General features: G+C 42.3%; 1 protein-coding gene across 5 annotated transcripts in view; it reads right to left on the reverse strand.

The window, feature by feature from the left end:
• Positions 1 to 15,651, reverse strand: part of dlg4b (discs, large homolog 4b (Drosophila)) — a 74,594-nt gene extending 58,943 nt beyond the window's left edge. For all 5 annotated transcript variants that reach the window (XR_013206923.1, XR_013206922.1, XM_077241861.1 and 2 more), the window contains exons 1-3: positions 15,588 to 15,651; positions 15,331 to 15,450; positions 12,311 to 12,381 (exon numbers count right to left, since the gene is read on the reverse strand). Coding sequence is in view for 3 of the 5 variants with exons in the window: in XM_077241861.1 (XP_077097976.1) it covers positions 12,311 to 12,381; positions 15,331 to 15,450; positions 15,588 to 15,606 (210 nt within the window). In the remaining 2 variants the exon portion in view is untranslated. The remainder of the gene's footprint in view (positions 1 to 12,310; positions 12,382 to 15,330; positions 15,451 to 15,587) is intronic.
• Positions 15,652 to 24,986: the final 9,335 nt, after the last annotated feature.

The raw sequence follows: 24,986 nt of genomic DNA on the forward strand, positions 1-24,986 counted from the left end.
AATCATGTACTTTACCTCATCTTGCTACCTTGTGAGGAATAATACTATCTAATAATCCTGGAAAATGTACCAGAAGTGCTGGTAGTTTCATTTCGAGGAGCAACGCATCCAGCTGATAGTAGTAAGTTATTTATTCTTAAGTGCTTTGTTCTAATCGCGATATTGAGTAAACCGCAAAAAGACTGTTTAAATATGAATTTCATGTCTTTGTGAATGAATGAATGACACAGGCGTGCATCTCACACTCGCATCTACATTAGTAAACATTTTATTTTTACATGAACATGTCCAAACTATATTGCTATAGCCTACTGAGATGAGTAAAAATAGACTGAAATATGTTGAAATAAAATGTCTGTATAAGCAACAAACTGCAAATTAACATGTATATGCTAATATATCAAACACAATATGTTACAGACTAAATATGAATGTTTAGACAAGATTTCGTTGATTAGTTTTGGATAGATTATAAAGTTTTTACTGTAAAAAAAAGACTACTGCCACATCAAATAAGCTTTTGATCGCAAATTTCTGCTCATGTTAAATATATAGTATGGGTATATTTTGTATGGTATAGTATGTTTTGTCAAAAATAAAGTAGGTATATTGAATTATCAACTAAGATGTTATTCTAGTGTTTGTTCAAATATTCAAACTAATGAAACTAAATACATATGATAAAATGTATGCTTTTTACAAAGAATGATTACACTTGAAATATTGTTAAAATTGTAATTGTTGTTGTAATTGTAACCTTTTTTTATTGTGTTTTATTAGTGAAAATTTTTGGGAGAGGATACATATTCCAAAACTTTCTGAAAATACAGTATGAGAATTAACTGCACAATTACTAGAAATGTTTACCTTGGATATTATACAATTTGCATGCATACAAAATTTGTGGAAAAAGACAATTTTTTTCAAGATGTTTCCAACTCTAACTTTGAAAAAATTCAGTAGAATATATATATAGTATATTTCAATTGATACCTAATTAAGGATGATTACTAAAAAGGCAACTAAACAAAAAAACTACCAGGACAGTTAAGAGACTAAGAGCCAATGAATACATGTGGTGAGCTGAGATCTGGTGGAAGTTCTTACATAAACCGTGACATAAAGTTTGCACTAGAGGCAAACAAACACACCGCGCTTCAATATCTGTGAGGTCCGGTCAGATCAAGCTGCAGGAGCAGATCCATACAATCAAGACTGACACCAGATCTCTGAAACGCTTGCCCATAAACACACTGTACAACCAACTACATGATGCTCATCATCACACACTGAGATCTGCTGCTCCCCCTGCTGGATCCTCATGAAGGTTCATTTACCATCAAAACAGGAGACATGCAGCACAGACCCAGTGAAGCCACAACTGCACTCAATAAAGAACACACAACATCATGAGCATCCGCTAAATCTGCATGTGTCCTTGAGGAGATTCAGTTTTGGGAAATGTTCCAAAAAGAACAGCAAAAGATTTCTACTAATGATAATGATCTAGATTTAGATGGGACTTACATCATAACTGGGAAACGCCTACTTTTAGAAGTGTACGTTCGCTGAGGGCATCTAGTTGTGACTTGTTTACACTTTACAACAAGAATGATAACTCTAGTGATTACCGTATCGGTGTCCACACCAGTGTGCCGCAGTGTATAGCAATAACTATACCGATAACTATAATAACTAACAATATCATTCTATTTATTATAAGTGCTGCAGTTTTGTCGTCTGTCACTTTGAATGCTCGAGCTCTTTATAGTAGAATGGATTCTGATTGGCTGTCAATGTTTTTATACACACACACACACACACACACACACACACACACACACACACACACATTTACTCACTCATTCTCTCTCACACACACACACACACACACACACACACACACACACACACACACACACACACACACATTTACTCTCTCACACACACACACACACACACACACACACACACACACACACACACACACACACACACACACACACAGTTACTCACACATACTCTCTCTCACACACACACTCATTCACAGAATTACTCACTCAATCTCTCTCACACACACACGCATTCACACACACACGCGCTCGTGCGTGCACACACACACACACACACACACACAGGTGGCAATCACCAGTAATACTGAACACACAAATTAAACTGCTCACACACCTGCTTGCTCTTCAGAGAGCAGAAACAGTTTGCAGACCAGCACAACTCTCACACACACACACACACACACACACACACACACACACACAAACACACACACACACACACACACACATACACACTGTGTGTGTTATATAAAGTGAGATGAGATGCTCCGCACACACACACACACACACACACACACACACACACACAGCTGTATAAATGAGACGAGAGCTCGAGACGACAGCGGCGCTGATCGCGAGCGCGTGCTGCAGTATTTAGACACATCGCACAAACAGACACACACGCACGCGCGCGGGGGCTGCAGCGGTCTTACCTTAGTGGTCACTATACACAGGCAGTCCATGTCAGGACTGAAGGGCGACAGACGCGCTGAATCCCCCCCACCCTCCCCTGTCTCTCCCTCCGCCTGTCGAGCCTCCTCTCTCTCTCTCTCTCTCTCTATCTCTATCTCTATCTCTCGGCTCGCGCGGGAGAGACAGACGGGTGGGGGGACGCGAACAACAGAGCGACGCGCACGTGAAAACATGAGCGGAAACACGGAGAGAGGCAGTGGGTGACTACTGTTGCCATAGCAGCGAACTGTTGTTGCTCTGGCAACTGTAGAGCCGTTGCCATGGAGACTGAGAGAAGCTGTTTGACACCTAGGGTCAAAGTTGAAACCCTAAAGACTCGAAGAACCGAAAGGATCTTTCATCTGCAGTCCAACATCCAGAGCTCAAAACTACAGGCAGCTGGTCGTGAGTTTTGATAACAAGAAAATACTAAATTTCTTCTACATCAGAATTTCACGTTTTAAGTCTTCATGAAATGGAAGTTGTGCTGATCATTTCTTCCCTATTGTGACGTATATCTGAGTGAAACACTTCTGGAACAAGAACAAATGTAGGTTATAGTTATTATAATTATTGTTATAGTTAACGTTACCGTTATAGTTATTTTACTTATGGTTATAGCTATCATTATATTTATCATTATAGTTAATGTTATGGTTACAGTTATGGGTCTTAAAGGAATTATTCAATGATGGCATGATGTACGTTTAATAAAACTTGACTGTCTCAGCAGTAGAAAGGCAAAAAAAGAGTCTGAAATCAGTGGACATGACTAGAGAACGTCTCTGATTACTTATGTAATCCTGGTTCCCTGATGAGGGAACTCAAACTGGTCGAGATGGTGTGGGAACGCCCCTGTGTGTTACCTGGTGAAGCACGTGTGAAATCAGACCAATAGTGTGACGGAACGTCATAGGCGGGTGACAACATCGACCAGGAACCTATAAAGCATACCCAATCAACCCGCGCTAGCTTCTGATAGGCTGAAGTCGCTCACAGGCATGCAGGGAGTATGGCAGGGAGTATGGCAGGGCAACGCAACGTCTCCTTCCCTCTTTAGGGAACCCGGGTTACATATGTAACCTGAGTCATTGCCTTTTAAGGGGCCTCAAGCTGTGTCAAACCGCTGTGGGAACCCCATACCCACGCTGCCGTACTAACAAGTGCCTGTATTTGTGAGTCACACTAGTACACTAGGGCAAGTTAACTCTGGAACCTGGTGTGCAACCCACATCCAGGCTATAGAACCTGACAAAGGTGAGCGGAGAGGACCAGCCTGCCGCTTCACAGATATCATTAAGGAAAGCTCCTGACCTGCCGATTCGTATGCAAGTGAGATAGGCTCGACTACCCACTTACTCATCCTCTGCTTGGATACTGGGCACCCCTTCCTGGGTGACCCAAAACAGACGAATAACTGATCGGACTTAGGGCGAACTCCAGGCATGATGGAGCTACCGAAAGGGCCTGTAGGCCTCCAATTCTTTTGAGAGACGATATTTACATTTACATTACATTTATTCATTTAGCAGATGCTTTTATCCAAAGCGACTTACAAAGGAGAACAATAGAACATTTACATTTACATTTATTCATTTAGCTGACGCTTTTATCCAAAGCGACTTACAATTGCTATATATGTCAGAGGTCGCACGCCTCTGGAGCAACTAGGGTTTAAGTGTCTTGCTCAGGGACACATTGGTGTCCACAGTGGATTCGAACACGGATCTCTCACACTAAAGGCATGTGTCTTATCCACTGCACCCTCACCACCCCAGAGCAGTTAAACTAACAGTAGGACGACAATATGTAAGTGCTATGACCCCTCTCAGTTTAATCTAACGCAGTCCCTTTAAAAAATAAATAAATAATTGAATAGAAGAGAAAGTGTTAGTATTACTGGATCAAGTGCTGCCAAAAAAGATGTGTCTTCAGCAGTTTCTTGAAAGTGGCTACTGACTCAGCAGCTCTGGTTGAGTTAGGCAGATCATTCCACCAGCAGGGAACAGTCATGGTAAAGGTCCGAGAAAGAGATTTTGTGCCTCTTTGAGATGGTACCACAAGACGACATTCACTTGCAGAGCGCAAGTTTCTGGATGGCACATAAGTCTGAAGTAATGAGTTTAGGTAAGAGGGAGCAGTGCCAGTGGTTGTTCTGTAGGCAAACGTCAGTGATTGAATTTAATGCAAGCGGCAACTGGCAACCAGTGCAATTTTGTAAGGAGAGGAATGACGTGTGCTCACTTCCTCTCAATAAAGACCACTCTGGCTGCAGCATTCTGGATCAGTTGCAGAGGTTTGACAGAGCAAGCAGGAAGACCAGCCAGGAGAGCATTACAAATAGTCCAGTCTTGATAGAACAAGCGGTTGGACAAGGAGTTGTGTAGCATGCTCTGTTAGGAAGGGCCTGATCCTCCTAATGTTGTGCAAGTCAAATCTACACAACTGGGCAGTTCTAGCAATGTGCTCTGTGAAGTACAACTGATCATCAATTACAACTCCAAGGTTCTTGGCTGACCTTGATGGAGTTATGGATGATGAGCCTAGCTGAATGGAGAAGTTGTGATGAAGTGATGGGTTGGCTGAGAACACAAGTAGCTCTGTCTTCGCAAGGTTAAGTTGAAGGTGGTGGTCCTTCATCCAGCCAGAAATGTCTGTCAGGCTGAGATACGAGCAGCTACCGTCAGATCGTCAGGCTGGAATGAGAGGTAGAGTTGTGTGTCATCAGCGTTGCAATGATAGGAAAAGCCATGTTTCTGAATCACAGATCCTAGTGATGTCATGTAGATGGAGAAGAGGAGTGGTCCAGGCACTGAGCCCTGAGGCACCCCAGTAGCTAGATGTTGGGTCTTAGATGCCACACCTCTCCACAACACCCTAAAGGACCTACCTGAGAGGTAAGACTTGAACCATTGGAGTGTGGTTCACGAGATGACCTTCATCTTTAGGATTGACAGGAGGATCTGGTGATTAACTGTGTCAAAGGCAGCAGACAGATCCAGCAGGATGACAAACTCGAGAACCAAACTCGGGCCGGCCAGTAAGGGGCTACTAGGAACAAACAGGCCCCGTCCCGGCGAACCCTCTACAGAACTCCCGGGACCAGAGTGATCGGGGGAAATGTCTACAGTTGTAGCCTTTGCCATGTCTGTACCATGGCATCCAGCCCAAGCAGCGTCGGATGCGTGAGGGAGAACCACATAGGACAATATGTTATCTCTAGAGATCCACTTCCGCTTCACCAAATTTCTCCCACAGGAGCCCCACCACCTCGGGGTGGAGTCTCCACTACCCGGGCCTCGGCCCCTGTCCCTGCTCCCTGGTTTTAATGCCCCTCGATATAAGCTGCACTGAGGGAAAGCAGTTTCCCTTGGGCCCACGGGAGGATCTGGTGAGCCAGTTTGTATAGGTGGGGGGACATGCAGACCCCCTGATGGTTTACGTAAGAGACCATCGATGTGTTGTCTGTTCGAATAAGTACATGATGGCCTCTCAGGTCTGGGAGGAAGTCAAGTCAAGTCACTTCATTTATATAGCGCTTTTAACAATATAATAATAATAATAATAATAATAATAATGCATTTTATTTAAAGGCGCCTTTCTCAACACTCAAGGTCAACTTACAAAATCAACAATAAAACACTCAAGCCAATAAACATTGAATCAATGGAGTGAGGCAGAGAGTTCCAAAGATATGGGGCCGAATGACTGAAAGCTCTAAACCCCATGGTAACCAGAATGGAACAAGCGGACCTGAGAGAACGAGTGGGTATCTTGATATGAAGGAGCACAGTGAGATACTTAGTGGCATGATTATTGATAGCTTTAAATGTAAGGAGAAGAATTTAATAAATTATGCGATATTTAAAGGGAAGCCAATGAAGTTGCTGCAGGACAGGTGTTATGTGACGGATAAAGGTGGTTCTGGTAATGATACGGGCAGCAGAATTTTGGAGTAGTTGTAATTTATGAATGGATTTGTCAGGTAGCCCATAGAGGAGAGAGTTGCAATAATCTAAGCGGGAGGTAACCAGGGTGTGAACCAGAATTTCAACACTGTTAGCGGAGAGAGTTGGATGTAAGCGAGATATATTACGTAAATGAAAATATGCTGACCGAGTGATATTATTAATGTGGGACTGAAATGACAGAGTGCTATCTATGATGACACCCAGACTCTTAACTTGAGGGGAGGGAAACACAGATGAATTATCGATGGAGATGGAGAAGTCATTTATTACATTTACATTTACATTTATTCATTTAGCTGACGCTTTTATCCAAAGCGGCTTACAATTGCTATATTGTCAGAGGTCGCACGCCTCTGGAGCAACTAGGGTGGTGATGGCGCAGTGGATAAGACACATGCCTTTGGTGTGAGAGACCCAGGTTCGAATCCACTGTGAGACACCAATGTGTCCCTGAGTAAGACACTTAACCCCTAGTTGCTCCAGAGGCGTGCGACCTCTGACATATATAGCAATTGTAAGTCGCTTTGGATAAAAGCGTCAGCTAAATGAATAAATGTAAATGTAAAACTAGGGGTTAAGTGTCTTGCTCAGGGACACATTGGTGTCTCACAGTGGATTCAAACCCGGTTCTCTCCCGGTTCTCTCACACTAAAGGCATGTGTCTTATCCATTGTGCCATCACCACCCCCCATTTATTTTAGAGAGGATGGATTTGGTGCCAATAAGGAGGAATTCAGTTTTGTCACTATTAAGCTTGAGAAAGTTTAACGAGAACCAGGATCTGATTTCCTGAAGGCAATTTGATAGGGAGGTGGGAGGGAGAGATGTAGTGGGTTTGGTGGATAAGTAGAGCTGGGTGTCATCTGCATAGCAATGGAACTGGATGTTATGTTTACGAAAAATATTGCCAAGAGGGAGAAGGTAAATAATGAACAAAAGGGGAATGGCGAAACCAGTTTTTCTATAGAGGCGTTCCAGTTGGCGACCTCTAGATTTCAGTTTGCGATGTTCAGAAGTAAACCAGGGGGCAGATTGGGAAAAGAAAACAGTCCGTGTTTTTATTGGAGCCAGGGTATCAAGGAGATGGTGTAGGCCACAATCGTAGTGACTGAGCAGTTCATCAGTGGTGGATGTGAAGTCAATATTGGGAAGATTGGCAATTCCAGAGTCTAGAGCTGCTGGGTCAATGGACTTGATGTTACGGAAAGAGATTGAACGTGACAGTTTCGTTTTAAACAGTGTCGCCTTAACATTAAATGAAATAAGTTTATGATCAGAGATGGGAAGGTCAAGTGCAGTACAGTTAAAAGGAGTAACACCAAAGCAGCAAAGTAGATCCAAAATATGGTCCTTTGAATGGGTGGGGAAATTAATAAACTGCTGCAATTCAAAACTATCAAGACATGATATAAAATCTTTTGTGAGGTAGTTATTGTCTTTATGAATATGGATATTAAAATAACCAAGGAGAATAACATTAGGGGAAAGAGGTGATATAAGTGTAAGAAAAGCTAAAAATTCATTAATGAATTCTGAATTGGGCTTAGGTGGACGATACACGGTGGCTACAATGATAGGGGATGGACTATTTAGTTTAATTGCAAGAGACTCAAATGACTGATAAAGTGGCAAAGAGACAGGCGAGACTTTCCAACTCTCGCGATATAGTATCGCGAGACCTCCCGCGCGACCTGTGGCGCGGGGTTGACAGCTGTAAACAAACCCGGGGGGAGTTGCTTCATTCAACTGGGAAAAGTCATTTGGCTGTTGCCAAGTCTCTGTCAGACAAAAGAAGTCGTATGTTATATAATCCGAAGTGGAGATCACTAAGGTTGTTCTTGTGGGAGATAGACCTGGGTAGGCTGGTTAGCACACTCTGGTCCACCCTCCTGCTGGATGATCTCAGTTGACGGCGAGATGAGGACCAGTAGGAGTTGATTGAAGTGGAGGCATCGATGCTGAAACTCCATCGGGACCCACGATGAAGATATCTCCGACGAGGTAAGCGTGCATTTTCCGAGCCAGGGTGCAGCGTCGATTTTAACACTGCTGAGGCAGTCGGATTGCAGCAGAGTTTGAGAAGCTCAGCAGTCGAGTATTGAAACAGAGCCGACGAGGAACTTGTGAGGAGAAGCGCAACAGTCCACATAAGTATCGCAGACTTGCTGATCCACATTTTGACTCACACATGAAAGTCAGGTAAAAAAGAGCCAGATATAGCTGGTATGAACGCAGCAATCGGTGACAGTATATCAGCAAAGGCAATAAAACAATTAGAAGTTCAATAGAAGCCGAGGTTAAAAAGCCCAAAATTAAACAAACAATCGGAAACGAGCGGCAGCGAGACGCGCCAGCGTTCACTTCCGTGTAAAATATGGACTGTTTCAAAGCAGTGTTACAGTGATAATAGGAAATTAAAGTAACAGAGATTGTTTTGGCTTTACAGCAGCTCTAGAATAAAGTTATTGTCCAGCTAAAGTTAGTTTTGATTGATTCACTTCCATTGCAAAGATCATTAGTTATTAACTTAGGGGCCGCTAACACGACACCGTTCTAACAGAAAACCCTTAACGTGCTCAGGCCAGTGGCTTGAGAATGCAATCCTTGAAATAGGTTCCAAGGTGCAAGCAATGAAGAATATATATATATATATATATATATATATATATATATATATATATATATACATATATATACTTGTAATTTAATATGCAAATGCCCTAGAGTCGCAGTAGAGCATCCACACATTTCGTGAAGATGCAGGGTGATAAACCGAGGCTGAAAGTAAGTACTTGATATTGGGATGCTTTGCCCCGAAAGCAAACCTCAGAAACTTCCCGTGTTGTGGAAGGATTGAGACGTGGAAGTATCCGTCCTTCAGATCTATCATGGTGAACCAGTCCTAGGACCTGATTTGCGACACAATCTACTTTAAAGTGAGCATTTTGAATTTGAGCTTCTTTACACAGCGATTTAGATGGGGCAGGTCTAAAATCAGGCGCAAGCCCCCATCCTTTTTTGGAACTATAAAGTATCTGCTGTAAAATCCAGATTCTCTGCTGGGAGGAGGAACCCTTTCTATAGCCTCCTTTTGCAGAAGAGACTTCACTTCTTGTTCCATGACCAGAGCCTGCTCGGGATGAACCACTGTTGGTAACACCCCATTGAATCTGGGCGGGCGATACCCGAACTGAATTCTGTAACCCTTTTCTACTGTTAGTAGGACACATAGAGAAGCATTTGGCAGAAGTTTCTACGCTGTCAAAGAATCTACTAAGGGAAACAGTCTCTCGAGACTGGCCTCTGGTGTTTGTCGAACAGTCATGTCGATGCCCTGAATAGGCAAACCGGCAGGTAACAACCAGCCTGACTGCTCTGCAACCCTCCTCCTCGGATCGCTGGAGACCGCTGAGCCCCGAAGCACACAGGGTGTTTGGGTTGGCAGAACGGCCCCTTGAGGGCACCAAAGAGAACTGGGCATCACTGCATCGTTGCATAGCCATGGTGTTTCAGCCCCATAATATATGAATAGACCGAATCTGGGGGCTGAAAACACGATATTGAACTGGTCTTTTCCACGACCTCGACACCTCAGTGTGAAGATCGGGAAAGAATGGCGATCCCCGACGTAGAGGTTGTGACCTGGATGGTAGAAAACACTCATCTAGTTTGCTCTTTTTCTCAATCTCCTGTCTCTCAGGTAGCCATTCAATATTCAGCTTTTCCACAACACGAGTCACAATCTCTAACAGCTCCTCTGTGGCTGGAGTATGAGATGACGAATTGTCATCCACAGCCTCGACACTGATGACATCCAACTCCCCAGAGCCGGTGCCTTGCCCTGAAGAAGAAGAAGAAGAAACCACACAGGTTTCTTCTCCCCGAGATAATGCAGAGGACCTGGCAGGTGAAGACTGAGAAAGGGCCCGTCTCAAACCCCTCTGCCAGATCCATCTGCGAACCCCACGCCTGAAGTCGCCGCTGTGCCTCAGCAGCAGCAGGACCGCTCAAGGGCTGACTGGGCAGGAGCCGCTCCCAAACAAGCCACATACAGCTCGTGTGTATCCCCACCCCTGAGAAATCGAGGACGGGGAGAAGCACACTGAATGAACTACTGCTTGTTCGCCATATGATGTTTTATTGACGAAGTTCGGGAGGAGCATGTTCAGAAAATTAACCTAAATTAACACAAGAGGAGCGCACTCAGTTAATCAACTCAATTACCAAAATAAGAGGTTGTCACGTGTCAGAACGTAAGTGTTTAATTCTGTCTAGAACAAATGAGTTTGCGCATGCCGCAATTGTTTTCACTGAGATTAATTGAGAGGTCTGAGGCCCTTTTCTTTCTTTTTAACATTTTTCTCTTGTTTGTTGGTTAGCAGGGAGGTAAGAATTGTACTTTCTTTTGTTTATTTCTAAATTTAGGAAAGACGAGCTAAAACTTAGTTAGAAGACCTGTTTTGTTTGTTGTTTTGTGGCCGACTGAACCCTCTCACCGATCAATATATTTCCCTTTACAAAACCGATGAAATCTTACCCCTAAAATAAACCTTCATTCTCTTTGACTTCAATTGTTTCGTTATGTGTTTAACGGGAGCAGGAGATGGAACTCCGGGACTCCACTTCTAGTTGTAACTACTCTTACAACAACAGGGGGAGTACTCTGGGTTCAGGCAAAAATTCAGAGCTCGGAGCCTCCCCCCGGACAGCACGCCAAATACGCATAAGTCAAGTCACCTTTATTTATATAGCACTTTTTACAATACAGATTGTTTCAAAGCAGCTTTACAGAGATAACAGCTAAATAATGTTATAATAATATTGTTAAATATAAAATTAAATGTCCCCAACTAAGCAAGCCAAAAGCCAATTTGACAAAGGCGAAGAAAGGCAAAACAGGTGACAGTGGCAAGGAACCAAAACTCCATCAGTGACAGAATGGAGAAAAAAACATGGGAACCCAGGCTCAGTCAGGAGGGCAGTTCTCCTCTGGCCAACGAACGAACAGTGTATGATTATGATTCAGGTAGCATTATAGGTCAGAGGTCAGATTGGATCAGAACATTATATTATGCAGTTCATCTGTTTTAAGACCGGAGTCGTCACGCGTGTCTGGAGACGAGTTTGTTGAGGATCATAACTGTGTGGGTGGTGATGGCGCAGTGGATAAGACACATGCCTTTGGTGTGAGAGACCCAGGTTCGAATCCACTGTGAGACACCAATGTGTCCCTGAGCAAGACACTTAACCCCTAGTTGCTCCAGAGGCGTGCGACCTCTGAAATATAGCAATTGTAAGTCGCTTTGGATAAAAGCGTCAGCTAAATGAATAAATGTAAATGTAAATGTGTCACGTTGAACAACTTGTGATGTTGAAAATCCTAACAGATATAGTTTAGGTTTCCCGGTCGATGACGTCACCCACCTATGACGTTCCTTCACGCCATTGGACTGATTTCACACGTGCTTCACGACATAACACACAGCATCTTGACCAGCTCGAGTTCACTTGAAAGGGAAACAGACAGAGGGCTGCGGTATTCTCTTCTGCCAAAAACTACAATGCACCCTACCCACAATGCACTTCTGATTTTGGGCGCCGCCCCTCTGTCCGTGGGCAAAATTCTGAAGTTTGATCAGTAGTTTTAACAAAAGCATTTTGTGTCATCTGTGCAGGCAATACAGAGGAAGAGTTCACATTGTTCATTTACACATCCTACAGACAATAGAACAACACACACACACACACACACTCATACACACACACACACACACACACACACACACACACACACACACACACACACACACTCACCAGTCCTGGTGAGAGAACTCGACCTCCGGTTTGATTCTCAAATACCGTCAGCTCATAAAACTCCTGAATGTCTGCGGGAGAAAAACACACTTCATATTAAACTCACAATGAAATCAAGAATGAAAATTCTTTTTTTTAATGTAATATTGCAGTGTTTATTGTAAATGATTTATCGGTGCACATCAATATTGTTTTAATAATCTTGAATCAGAATAAGTTCCTCTTGCAGCATCTCTTCTCTGATGACGAGGGCGGGGCTATAACCTGTCACTCACATGAGATCAGCCAATAGCAAACCACAACCATCCAATCATTTCCCCACAGACACAATCAAGCCCCGCCCACATTTGTTCTTGTTCCAGAAGCGTTTCACTATAAGAGACACAAAAAGACCCTAACCCCGACACAATAAGAGACGACGAACAGACGAACGCAACTTCCATTTCAAGTTAATTCATGTGTTCAGAGGATTATGGCCAGATTTATTTGACATATTTTAGCATGGTGTTTTGATTAGTGTTGGAGTGTCTGCGTGTGAATTAATAGTGTCTCGTCTGCCAGCAGGGAATCCTGACGCTGATTGACAGCTCCATTCATCCTCAGGAACCAATCACAAGCAGCTCATCTGCCAGGACATGCCTCCAGATCAGTCTAATCTGATGATGTCATGCGTGTAAATCTCTCAATGACAGATTACACAGTAAATATAGAGAGTTCACAGTGGTACTCATGGCTGATTAGCTCTGTGTGTGTATGTGTGTGTGTGTGTGTGTGTGTGTGTGTGTGTATGTGTGTGTGTGTGTGTGTGTGTGTGTGTGTGTGTGTGTGTGTGTGTGTCTGTGCAGGAGAGTGTTTGTGTGTGTGAGAAAGTGTGTGTGTGTGTGTGTGTGTGTGTGTGTGTGTGTGTGTGTGTGTGTGTGTGTGTGTGTGTGTGTGTGTGTGTGTGTGTGAGTGAGAGAGAGTATCTTCACAACTATGTTCCTTTTTAGAAAGAAATGGTGTCTGTGAGGATTTCCCGTCAGGATCTAGACCGCACCATAGCGCTGAGACAGCTCTCATTAGAATCACAAATGATTTGCTCTTATCATCCGATCGTGGTTGTATCTCTCTATTAGTGTTACTCGATCTTAGTGCTGCATTTGACACTATTGACCACAACATTCTTTTAAATAGACTCGAAAATTATGTTGGCATTAGTGGAATTGCATTAGCATGGTTTAAATCATATTTATCTGACCGTTATCAGTTTGTATCAGTAAATGAAGAGATGTCTTATCGGTCAAACGATCAGTATGGTGTACCACAAGGCTCAGTACCAGGACCGTTGCTGTTCACTCTGTACATGCTACACACACACACACACACACACACACACACACACACACACACACACACACACACACACACACACACACACACACACACACACACACACACACACACACACTCTGTACATGCTACCTTTAGGAGATATCATTAGGAAACATGGCATTAGTTTTCACTGTTATTCTGATGATACTCAGCTCTATATTTCTTCACGCCCGACGAAACTTACCAATCCACAAAATTAACGGAATGCATAGCTGATATAAAAAACTGGATCAATAGTAATTTCCTACTAAATTCTGAAAAAACAGAGATTTTAATTGGACAAAAAACGTCCTCACATAATAACCTAGAATACTGTCTAACACTTGATGCTGCTCTGTCAAGTCCTCGTCGTCGGTTAGGAACCTGGGTGTGTGTGTGTGTGTGTGTGTGTGTGTGCTCTTTGATAACAATCTTTCATTTGAAAGTCACGTGTCTAGTATCAGTAAAACTGCATTTTTTCATCTTAAAAATATATATAAATTACGTCATATGCTCTCAATTAAAAATGCGGAACAACTACTTCATGCGTTCATGACATCAAGGCTAGATTATTGTAATGCTCTACTGGGTGGTTGCCCTGCAAGCTTAATAAACAAACTACAGCTAGTTCAAAACGCAGCCGCTAGAGTTCTTACCAGAACCAGGAAGTACGACCATATTAGCCCGGTTCTGTCAACACTGCATTGGCTCCCTATTAAACATCGTATACATTTTTAAATATTGCTGATTACTTTCAAAGCACTAAATGGTTTAGCTCCCCAGTACTTGAGCGAGCTCTTAACGCATTATAGTCCTTCACGTCTATTGCGATCTCAAAGTTCTGGCCAGTTGATAATACCTAGAATATCTAAATCGACTGCTGGCGGTAGATCCTTTTCCTGTTTAGCACCAAAACTCTGTAACAATCTTCCTAACATTGTCCGGGAAGCAGACACAGTCTGTCAGTTCAAAGCTAGACTAAAAACACATCTCTTTGACCTAGCATTCACAAAGCACTCTATAGACTTCTATAATTTAATGTTTGGCTGCATAGTTAGATCAGCCGGAACCGGGAACACTTCTCATAAATCCTGATGTACTCGTTACATCATAAGAAGAATGGCGTCTACGCTAATATTAGTCTCTCTGTTTATCCCGAGGTTTACCGCAGTCCGCCGGATCCAGGCCGTATCCGGATCTGATGAAGGACCTGCGCCTGGACACGATGACAACGCAGTCCTGAAGTGCCAGCCTCATCAACACTGTGAAGGGCTCATGGACACCTCAACAAACTCGTCTCCATACCGGCGTGATGACTCCGACCCCTAACCAGATGAACTGGATAAATATTGTTCTGATCCAATCTGACCTCTGACCTATAATGCTGCCTAAATCATAATCATACACTGTTGGTTCGTTGGCCAGAGGAGGACTGCCCCCCCGACTGAGCCTGGGTTCTCCCAAGGGTTTTTTCCCCATTCTGTCACTGATGGAGTTTTGAGTGTGTGTGTGAGTGAGTGTGCGTGTGTGTGTGTGTGTGTGTGTGAGAGAGAGAGAGAGAGAGAGTGTGAGAGTGAATGTATGTGTGTGTGTGTGTGTGTATGTGTGTGTGAGAGAGAGAGAGAGAGAGTGTGAGAGTGAATGTGTGTGTGTGTGTGTGTTTTACTCACCCAGCAGAGCCTGAAACAGGTCACTCTGAAAGATGGTCAAAAGTTTCTCAGCGCGACTCCTGAATCCTTCATCACCTGCTGATTGACAGGCTTCCATGGCCTGCAGCGCTCGCTCTGTATCTAACACAAACACACACACACACACACAGATTAAACACAGATGCATGTAACAGTCTGTAACTGTGATTCTGAACACGCCAACAGCACATACACACACATTACGAGACGACCATCATTCACGGCAGAAAGTGTCTCACCTTCTCGTTTGAGAGGCATGTCAGCGTGTCGCTCCTCTGATGTGTGTGTGTGCGAGTGTGTGTGTGTCTCTCCAGCTGTCGTTTGATCCTCTGAACTTAAACCTCTTTAGGGCTTTGAGCCGCTGCCCCGCGGCCTGCTGGGAGATGGAGTTCGATGAACCACACACCAGAATGAAACGAACTCACGGCTGTTATGATGGAGCTGAAACTACACGATTCCTCCGATTTATTTCAAGTATCAAGTATCTCGTCTGATAGTTTCAGTGCAGTCAGATCAATAATATTAATGAATATTAAGTGTCTTTTAAACCCCAACTAATCACACTGAAGGTGACAGTTGCAAGGAACCCAAACTCCATCAGGTGTCAGAAATGCACCCCTCCCACACACACACACAGAAACACACACACTCACTCACTCACTCACTCACACACACACACACACACACACACACACACACACACACACACACACACACACACACACACACACACACACACACACACACACACACACACACACATACACACACACACACACACACACACACACACACACACACACACACACACACACACACACACGTGAAATCAGTCTATATAAATCTGGTATAACAGGTTGTATAGACGTGCTGTAGTTTCTATCTTTGGAAATAAAAAGGTATTATTGTATTAACAATAAAATATTGTATTGTATTATTGTATCCTATGTATTACTGTGAAAATGCTTTTGAAACAATCTGTACTGTGTAAAGTGCTATACACTTTTAAAAATAAAGGTTCTTTATTGGCATTGAAGCTTTTTTTCTTCAAAGAAACAAAAAAGATATTTTGAAGCATGTTGGGAACCAAACAACATTGGACCCCACTGACTATCAAAATATCTTCCTTTGTGTTTACAGTTATGGTAAGGAGCGGGGTATTTTCCAAACACGCTTGAAGCGCTCGACCAATCACAGCACACGGCTCCAGCCGACCAATCAGAGCACAGTGTGCTTTTCAGAAGTGGGGCTCATTAGAGACAGGAACTAAACAGAGCGTTACTGACAGACTGGGAAGGGTTATGGGAAGTCTGATTCTCTTCCACTAACTGGTTCTTTCGGACAATTCTTTTCCATAATCACACAATATACCTCACATGTAGTCAAGTCAACTTTATTTATATAGCGCTTTTTACCATACAGATTGTCTCAAAGGAGCTTAACAGAGATAACAGGAAAATAATGCAACAAAGTCATGTCTAGGCGCAGGTCCACCATCTGATCTGGATACGGCCCAGATCCGGCTGACTACATCATGCGTTGTGGTCGTGTCTATGCGCAGGTCAAGTCAAGTCAAGTCACCTTCATTTATATAGCGCTATTAACAATATGGACTGTTTCAAAGCAGCTTTACAGTGATAATAGGAGATTACAGTAACAGAGATTGTTTAGGCTTTACAGCAGATCTAGAATAAAGTTATTGTCCAGATAAAGTTAGTTTTGATTGATTCACTTCCGTCGCAACGATCATTAGTTATTAACTAAGGGGTCGCTAACACGACACCGTTCAAACAGAAAATTCTTTAATGCGATCCAGCCTCTCATTTGCATAAAACAGTGCCAGGTGGCTCTGAGAATTGTTTTTTATCGCTTCCGCGTAGCCGCGTGAATCAGAATTATCCCGACAACGTTTTATCAGTACAGAGGTGAAGGGAAGGAGGAGAGACTAGTGACACTTCAGGACTGCGTTGTCGTCGTGTCCAAGCGCAGGTCCTTCATCAGATCCGGATACGGCCTGGATCCGGCGGACTGCAGTAAACCTCGGGATAAACAGAGAGACTAAAATTAGCGTAGACACCATCCTTTTTATGATGTAACGAGTACATCAGGATTTATGGGAAGTGTTCCCGGTTCCGGCTGACCTAATCTAAGCAGCCTAATATTGAATTATAGAAGTCTATAGAGTGTTATGTGAATGCTAGGTCAAAGAGATGTGTTTTTAGTCTAGATTTGAACTGACAGACTGTGTCTGCTTCCCGGACAATGTTAGGAAGATTGTTCCAGAGTTTTGGTGCTAAATAGGAAAAGGATCTACCGCCAGCAGTCGATTTAGATATTCTAGGCATTATCAACTGGCCAAAATTCTAAGATTGCAATAGACGTGAAGGACTATAATGCGTTAAGAGCTTGCGGAAGTACTTTCAATTCAATTCATATTACATATATTTGTGTAGCGCTTTTCACAATACACATAGTTTCAAAGCAGCTTTACAGAAAATAGTCCACATTACAATTTAGAGTGATCTGTTATCAGAGGAAACTGTCTTTGTTATGTATTTCAGAAATGTACATATACAAATCAAAGTTAGCTAAAAATGTATTAATTTAAACAATCTACGAATTTAAGGCAGAAACAATGAGCTCATTGAAGTAATGTTTGTTAACAAATGATTATGACAGATAGAAAATTGTAGCATTGGTGCATGTTGATTCAGAGTTGCATCATCTGGCGTTGTCTTTTCACAGGTGTTAGGCATCTGAAATCTTCATAAGAGGCTGGATCCAAACTGGAGCTGACATACTCTCTAGTTACCTCAGGATTGTCATCCCGAGATAAAACAGAGAAGCAAATAGAAAATAATTAGCGTAGCTACTGTACATTGCATTAAGCAAGGATAATCATGTGCATTTGATCTGATATAACTGGAGTATAAGGTTAGGAGATGCATTATAAGAATGCTAGGCTAAAGAGATCTGTCTTCAATCTAGATTTAAACTGGGAGAGCAAGTCTGAGCCCTGAACATTATCAGGAAGACTATTCCAGAGTTTAGAAGCCAAAACTGAAAACGCTCTCCCTCCTTTAGTGGACTTAGATATTCTAGGTACTACCAGAATCCCAGAGTTTTGTGACCCTTAAAGAGCATGTTGGAGTGTAAGGTGATAGAAGATTAGTTAAATACACAGGAGTTAAACCATTTAGGGCCCTATAAGTCAGTACCAATACTTTATAATTGATACAGAACTTAATAGGTAACCAGTGTAGAGATGATAAAATTGGTGTTATATGATCATATATTCTTGACCTAGTAAGAACTCTAGCAGCTGCATTTTGGACTAATAGTAGCTTGTTTATTGAGGATGCAGGACAACCAGCTAGTAATGCATTACAGTAATCTAGTCTCGAGGTCATGAATGCATGAACTAACTTTTCTGCATCAGAAACGATATATCTGAGGAGGAAGAAGGCTGTTTTTGTAACATATGAAATATAATTTTCAAAAGACAAGTTGCTGTCTAATATAACTCCGAGGTCTTTAACTGTAGAGGATGAAGTTACAGTACATCCTTCCAAATGCAAATTGTATTCTAAGATGTTCGACGTACAGGTTTTTGATCCAATAAGTAATACTTCAGTCTTAGCTGAATTTAACAGAAGTAAATTAGAGGTCATCCAATATTTTATATCTTTAACACACTCAACTTAGATAATTTATAGATTTAGTTTGGTCTAGATGAAATGTATAACTGAGTATCATCGGCATAACAGTTGAAACTAATTCAATCTTTTCTTAAAATATTATCATGTGGCAGCATATATATTGAAAATAGCAGAGGGCCTAACACAGATCCTTGCAGCACTCCATAATTGATTGACTTATCTTAGATTTTCCCAGTTTAAAAAAACAAAATGGTAACTGTCTGATAGGTACGATCTAAACCACTTTTATACCAGTGTAATTTTGTAGTCGATCTGAGAGAATTATATGATCAATAGTGTCAAACGCAGCACTAAGATCAAGAAAATCTAGTATTAAGACACAGCCTTGGTCAGAAGCTAGAAGTCATTTGTAATTTTATCGAGTGCAGTTTCTGTGCTATGATGGGGCCTGAATAAATAAAAAAGTTCATATTATTTTGCAAAGAAGAGCACAATTGAGTGGTCATGACATTTTCTAGTATTTTAGACATAAATGGAAGATTTAAAATGGGTCTTCAATTTGCTAATTTGTGATTTCTTTATGAGAGGCTTAATAACTGCCAGCTTGAATGACCTTGGATCATAACCTAGAGATAAAGACGAATTGATAATATTGAGAAGAGGCTCTTCTGCTACAGGTAACAACTCTTTCAGTAATTTAGTGGGTATTGGATCAAAGAAACATGTTGTTGGTTTAGAGGCAGAGATTAGTTTATTTAGCTCTTCCTGTCCTATAGTTGTAAAGCACCGCAATTGTTCTTGAGGGGCGATAATTGAGGCTGAATCATGAGACGCTGTTAAAGGTAGTACATTTACAATTCTATTTCTGATGCTTTCAATTTTTTCAGTGAAGAAATTCCTAAAGTCATAGCTACATTTACATTTATTCATTCAGCAGATGCTTTTATCCAAAGCGACTTACAAATGAGAACAATAGAAGCAGTTAAAGTAACAGTAGGACGACAATATGTAAGTGCTATGACCCCTCTCAGTTTAATCTAACGTAGTCCCTTTTTTTATATAAATAAAAATAGAATAGAAGAGAAAGTGTTAGTATTACTGGATCAAGTGCTGCCAAAAAAAATGTGTCTTCAGCAGTTTCTTGAAAGTGGCTACTGACTCAGCAGCTCTGGTTGGGGTAGGCAGATCATTCCACCAGCAGGAAACAGTCATGGTAAAGGTCCGAGAAAGAGATTTTGTGCCTCTTTGAGATGGTACCACAAGACGACATTCACTTGCAGAGTGCAAGTTTCTGGATGGCACATAAGTCTGAATAATGAGTTTAGGTAAAAGAGAGCAGTGCCAGTGGTTGTTCTGTAGGCAAACGTCAGTGACTTGAATGTAATGCGAGCGGCAACTGGCAACCAGTGCAATTTTGTGAGGAGAGGAGTGAGAGAAAAATTGGATGACTAGATTTCCATTACATGAGAGTAGATGTTAAAACTTCATGCTGATTTTTACTCGGCTTTCGCGAAGATAAGCACCAACTAAGACGTAGCTCCATCCATTTACGCTTCTTTCCATATGGTGATGTAAATCTCCTTCTGTCTAGTGTTAACACGCGTCAGCACACACAACGGCTGCAACCACAGTGCGGTCCCCCCATTACAACCATCTGGATTGAGCTGAGTAGGGGACATCTCTAGGGTCTTCAAGTGGGCACCTTCCGTCCTCAGTGTTTCGTCGACTAACCCACGACACCTCAAGAGTCACCCCCCTCTGTCCCCCACTCAACTCAGCCCAGCTTATTGACCTCTACATCCCTCCTGCTGCTGAGACCTAACCACAATCTCACAATCTCTCCGCAACCCAACCATACGCGCCAACCCGTTTGACTAAGGCTGTCGAGCCCCACTGGTGCGTTAATATGCAGTTTCAGTGGCAACGGTTCCGTATGGCATACCACCTACCGCAAAACACAATATCTGCCCAACCACCCGTCAATCACGCAATATAAACAGGAACGTAATGACTGTAAATACTATACAACTATACAAATAAACCAACAGACTCTTCAAGTTTTCAAGAATTCTACGAAAGGGTAGCATGGCGGCCTGTACACAGCCAGCTAGAATCTTTCTGTCTCAACCACAGCCAGTTGCTGCTCCTTTCTGCTGCTTCAGATAAGTTCTTTACTGTGCGACGCAACTCTTGGCCGCTGAATCCGACGTCTCTGAGGAACCGGGTTGTAGAGTGTGCCACAAAACCTCGACAACCCACTTCCACTGGATAAACCTGGACTCTGCATCCTCGCTGTTCTGCTTCAGTGGCCAGATGAGCATACCGCAGTTTCTTCCTCTCATATACCTCATCTACCGCATCCTCCCATGGCACTGTTAACTCTATCAGTTGAACAATGCGTGCTGATCCCAGACCACAAAACAATATCTGGTCGGAGGTTAGTGGTGGCAATCTCAGGTGGAAAAATAAGCCGTTGATCAAGATCAGCCAGCATCTTCCAGTCCCTAGCAGCTTCCAGTTGTCCTGGGCGAGAATTGGTGTTAGCACCCTTTTCTTGGTGGTTGCTCGCCTGGGCGGAGGAATATTGTCTTCTGCGTGTAATGTTTTGCTAGAACAGGCGGCAACTTATTGGTCATACTACGCTTGCCTTCCAATGCTAAAGCCAAACATCGCAATACTTGGTCATGGCGCCAAGTAAACCGACCTTGGCTAAGAGCCACCTTACATCCTGTCAAAATGTGCCTTAATGTGGCAGGTGATGAACACAAAGGACAAGAGGGATCCTCTCCTACCCAGAGGTTTAGGTTCTGCGGTGATGGGAGAACATCATATGTTGACCTAATAAGGAAACTGATCCTATTCTCTTCCATTGACCAAAGGTCTTGCCAGCCCATCTTGCGTTTGCCTCACTCTCCCATCTCATCCACTCTCCCTGCTTGGCCTGGGAAATGGCCTTTATACATCTCATCCTCTCCTCCTGCTTTCGCACCTCGTTGACTATCAGGTTCCTCCTTTGAGCTGGGCCTGCCTCGTGCCATTTAGGAGGAGCTAAACTGAGCCCAAAACCCCCTCTTCCATGCTGTACCTGTCCCACGATATCCCCAATTTGAAAGTCAGACTTTGCCTCTACTACAGATTTCTTTGCTGACCACTTTCTACCAGTTTTTACCACAGGGGCTGCCTCCCTTACACATTTGTCGCGTGACTCTGCTAAAGTCATTTCCAGTCTGACCTTGGCACACTTAAACTCCTCGGTTAAAGCAGAGACTGGCAGCTGCAATACTCCTTTACTATAAAGTCCCACTCTGCTGAGGCAGCGTGGAACTCCCAACCATTTCCTGATGTATGAACTTATTAATGCTTCCAGCTTATCCACTGTTGTCAAAGAAACCTCGTACACAGTCAGTGGCATGTAATTTCCTACTACTTAATTCTGAAAAAAATAGTTCCTATTTATAGGACCAAAAACCTCCTCACATAATAACCTAGAATACTGTCTAACACTTGATGGCTGCTCTGTAATGGACTACTAAACTGTAATGGACTAATTTGTTCAGGTGATGTCTTTTAATTTGTTAATCTAGCCACTGTACTAGTACTGGGGAGCTAAACCACTTAGGGCTTTGTAAGTAGTCAGCAATATTATAAAATGTATACAATGTTTAATAGGGAGCCAATGCAGTGTTGACAGAACCGGGCTAATATGGTCATACTTCCTGGTTCTGGTAAGAACTGTAGTGGCTGCGTTTTGGACCAGCTGTAGTTTGTTTATTAAGCATGCAGGGCAACCACCCAGTAGAGCATTACAATAATCTGGCCTTGATGTCATGAACGCATGAACTAAATGTTCTGCATTTGTCATTGAAAGCATATGTCGTAATTTAGATATATTTCTAAGAATGGAAGAATGCGGTTTTACAGATGCTGGAAATGTGACTTTCAAATGAAAGATTGGTGTTAAAGAGCACATGTGTGTGTAGCATGTACAGTGAACGGTCCTACTACTGAGGCTTGTTGTACTCCATACTAAACTTTTGACTGATAAGACATCTCTTCATTTACTGCTACAAACTGATAACGGTTAGATAAGTATGATTTAACAAACTCATCTCCATACCGGCGTGATGACTCCGACCCCTAAGTCAAGTCATGTCAAGTCACCTTTATTTATATAGCGCTTTTTACAATACAGATTGTATCAAAGCAGCTTCACAGTGATAACATGAAAATAATATAACAGAGTTTGTTTCTAAAAGAAAATTGAGTCAACGTCCACCTTAAGCAAGGCAGATCAATAATATTATTGAATATTAAATGTCCCCAACTAAGCAAGCCAAAAGCCAAGGCAACAGTGGCAAGGAACCAAAACTCCATCAGGTGACAGAATGGAGAAAAAAACCTTGGGAGAAACCAGACTCAGTCGGAGGGCCAGTTCTCCTCTGGCCAACGAAGGAACAGTGCATGATTTATGATTCGGGCAGCATTACAAGTCAGATTGGATCGGAACATTTAGAATATTTATCCTTTTCCATCTTTTGGAAGTCCAAGTAATCACGCCGGTGTTGAGACGAGTTGTTGAGGATCAGTGCCGTCCACCATAGAGGGTCCATATCGACCCCTAACCAGATGAACTGGATAAATATTGTGAAAGTTCTGATCCAATCTGACTTCTGACCTATTATGCCGCCTAAATCATAATCATAGACTGTTCGTTTGTTGGCCAAAGGAGGACTGGCCCCCCGACTGAGCCTGGGTTCTCCCAAGGTTTTTTTCTCCATTCTGTCACCTGATGGAGTTTTGGTTCCTTCACTGTCGCCTTTTTTCGCCTTTATTCGCCATTGGCTTGCTTATTTGGGGACATTTAACATTTAATTTTGAATTTAACAATACTATTACAACTTTACTTTCCTGTTATCTCTGTAAAGCTGCTTTGAAACAATTTGTATTGTAAAAAGCGCTATCTAAATAAGGTGACTTGACTTGATTTAAACCATGCTAAAGCAACTCCAGTAATGCCAACATAATGTTTGAGTCTATTTAAAAGAGCATCTATGACATCTGGAAGTATCTCAGTAGCTTAGTCGGTATAGACTAAACCACATTTCAATATGGCTGCCGTCACATCATTCAGGTGGAGCTGCACATTTGTGGTGGTTGAGGAGATTCCCCTTCCATATGTAAAGTGCTTTTCAGTACCCAGAAAAGCGCTATATAAATGTAACAAATTATTATAGGGTCTAACATACATGTTGTCGATTTACATGATTTAACGAGTTTAGACAATTCTTCCTCTCCTATTGCAACGAATGAATGGAATTTTTCCTCAGTGAGACTATAATGCACTCCCTGATGCAATACTGTAGTAGACGGTTGCATAGTTATAATTTTCTCCCTAATATTATCAATCTTGCAAGAAAAGAAGTTTACAAAGTCATTACTGTTGTGCTGCTTGGAAACATCAGAAGTTGAAGCTATATTTGTTAATTTAGCCACTGTATCAAATACATACCTAGGTTTGTGTTTGTTTTCTTTTAAAAGAGACGAAAAATAAGCAGATCTGGCTGTTTTTAAGGCCTTTCTGTATGCAATTGTGCTCTCTCTCCACAAAATGCAACAAACGTCTAATTTTGTTTTCTTGCAGAAACGCTCCATTTTTCTGACTGCTCTTTTGAGGGCCTGAGTGTGCTCGTTGTACCACGGTGTTGGACTATTTTCTTTAATCTTCTTTAAGCGCAAAGGATCAACTGTGTCTAAAGTGCTGGAAAAGAGAGAGTCTATAGTTTCTGTTGCAACCTCGAGCTTGGCTAAATCAAATTAACACGAGACAAGATAATGATCTGAGATGTCATCGCTCTGCTGCAGAATTTTAACAGCATAAACATCTATTCCAAACATCCTAACTCCAATAGTGTTAAGAATGTCTTTAAATGCCAATCCCAATGCATATTTTTCATTATCTACATGGATATTAAAATCACG

The sequence above is a fragment of the Siphateles boraxobius genome, unplaced genomic scaffold, assembly GCF_051911475.1.
Source record: "Siphateles boraxobius isolate OS27281-9 unplaced genomic scaffold, OSU_SipBor_1 240, whole genome shotgun sequence".
Classification (NCBI taxonomy): Eukaryota; Metazoa; Chordata; class Actinopteri; order Cypriniformes; family Leuciscidae; genus Siphateles; species Siphateles boraxobius.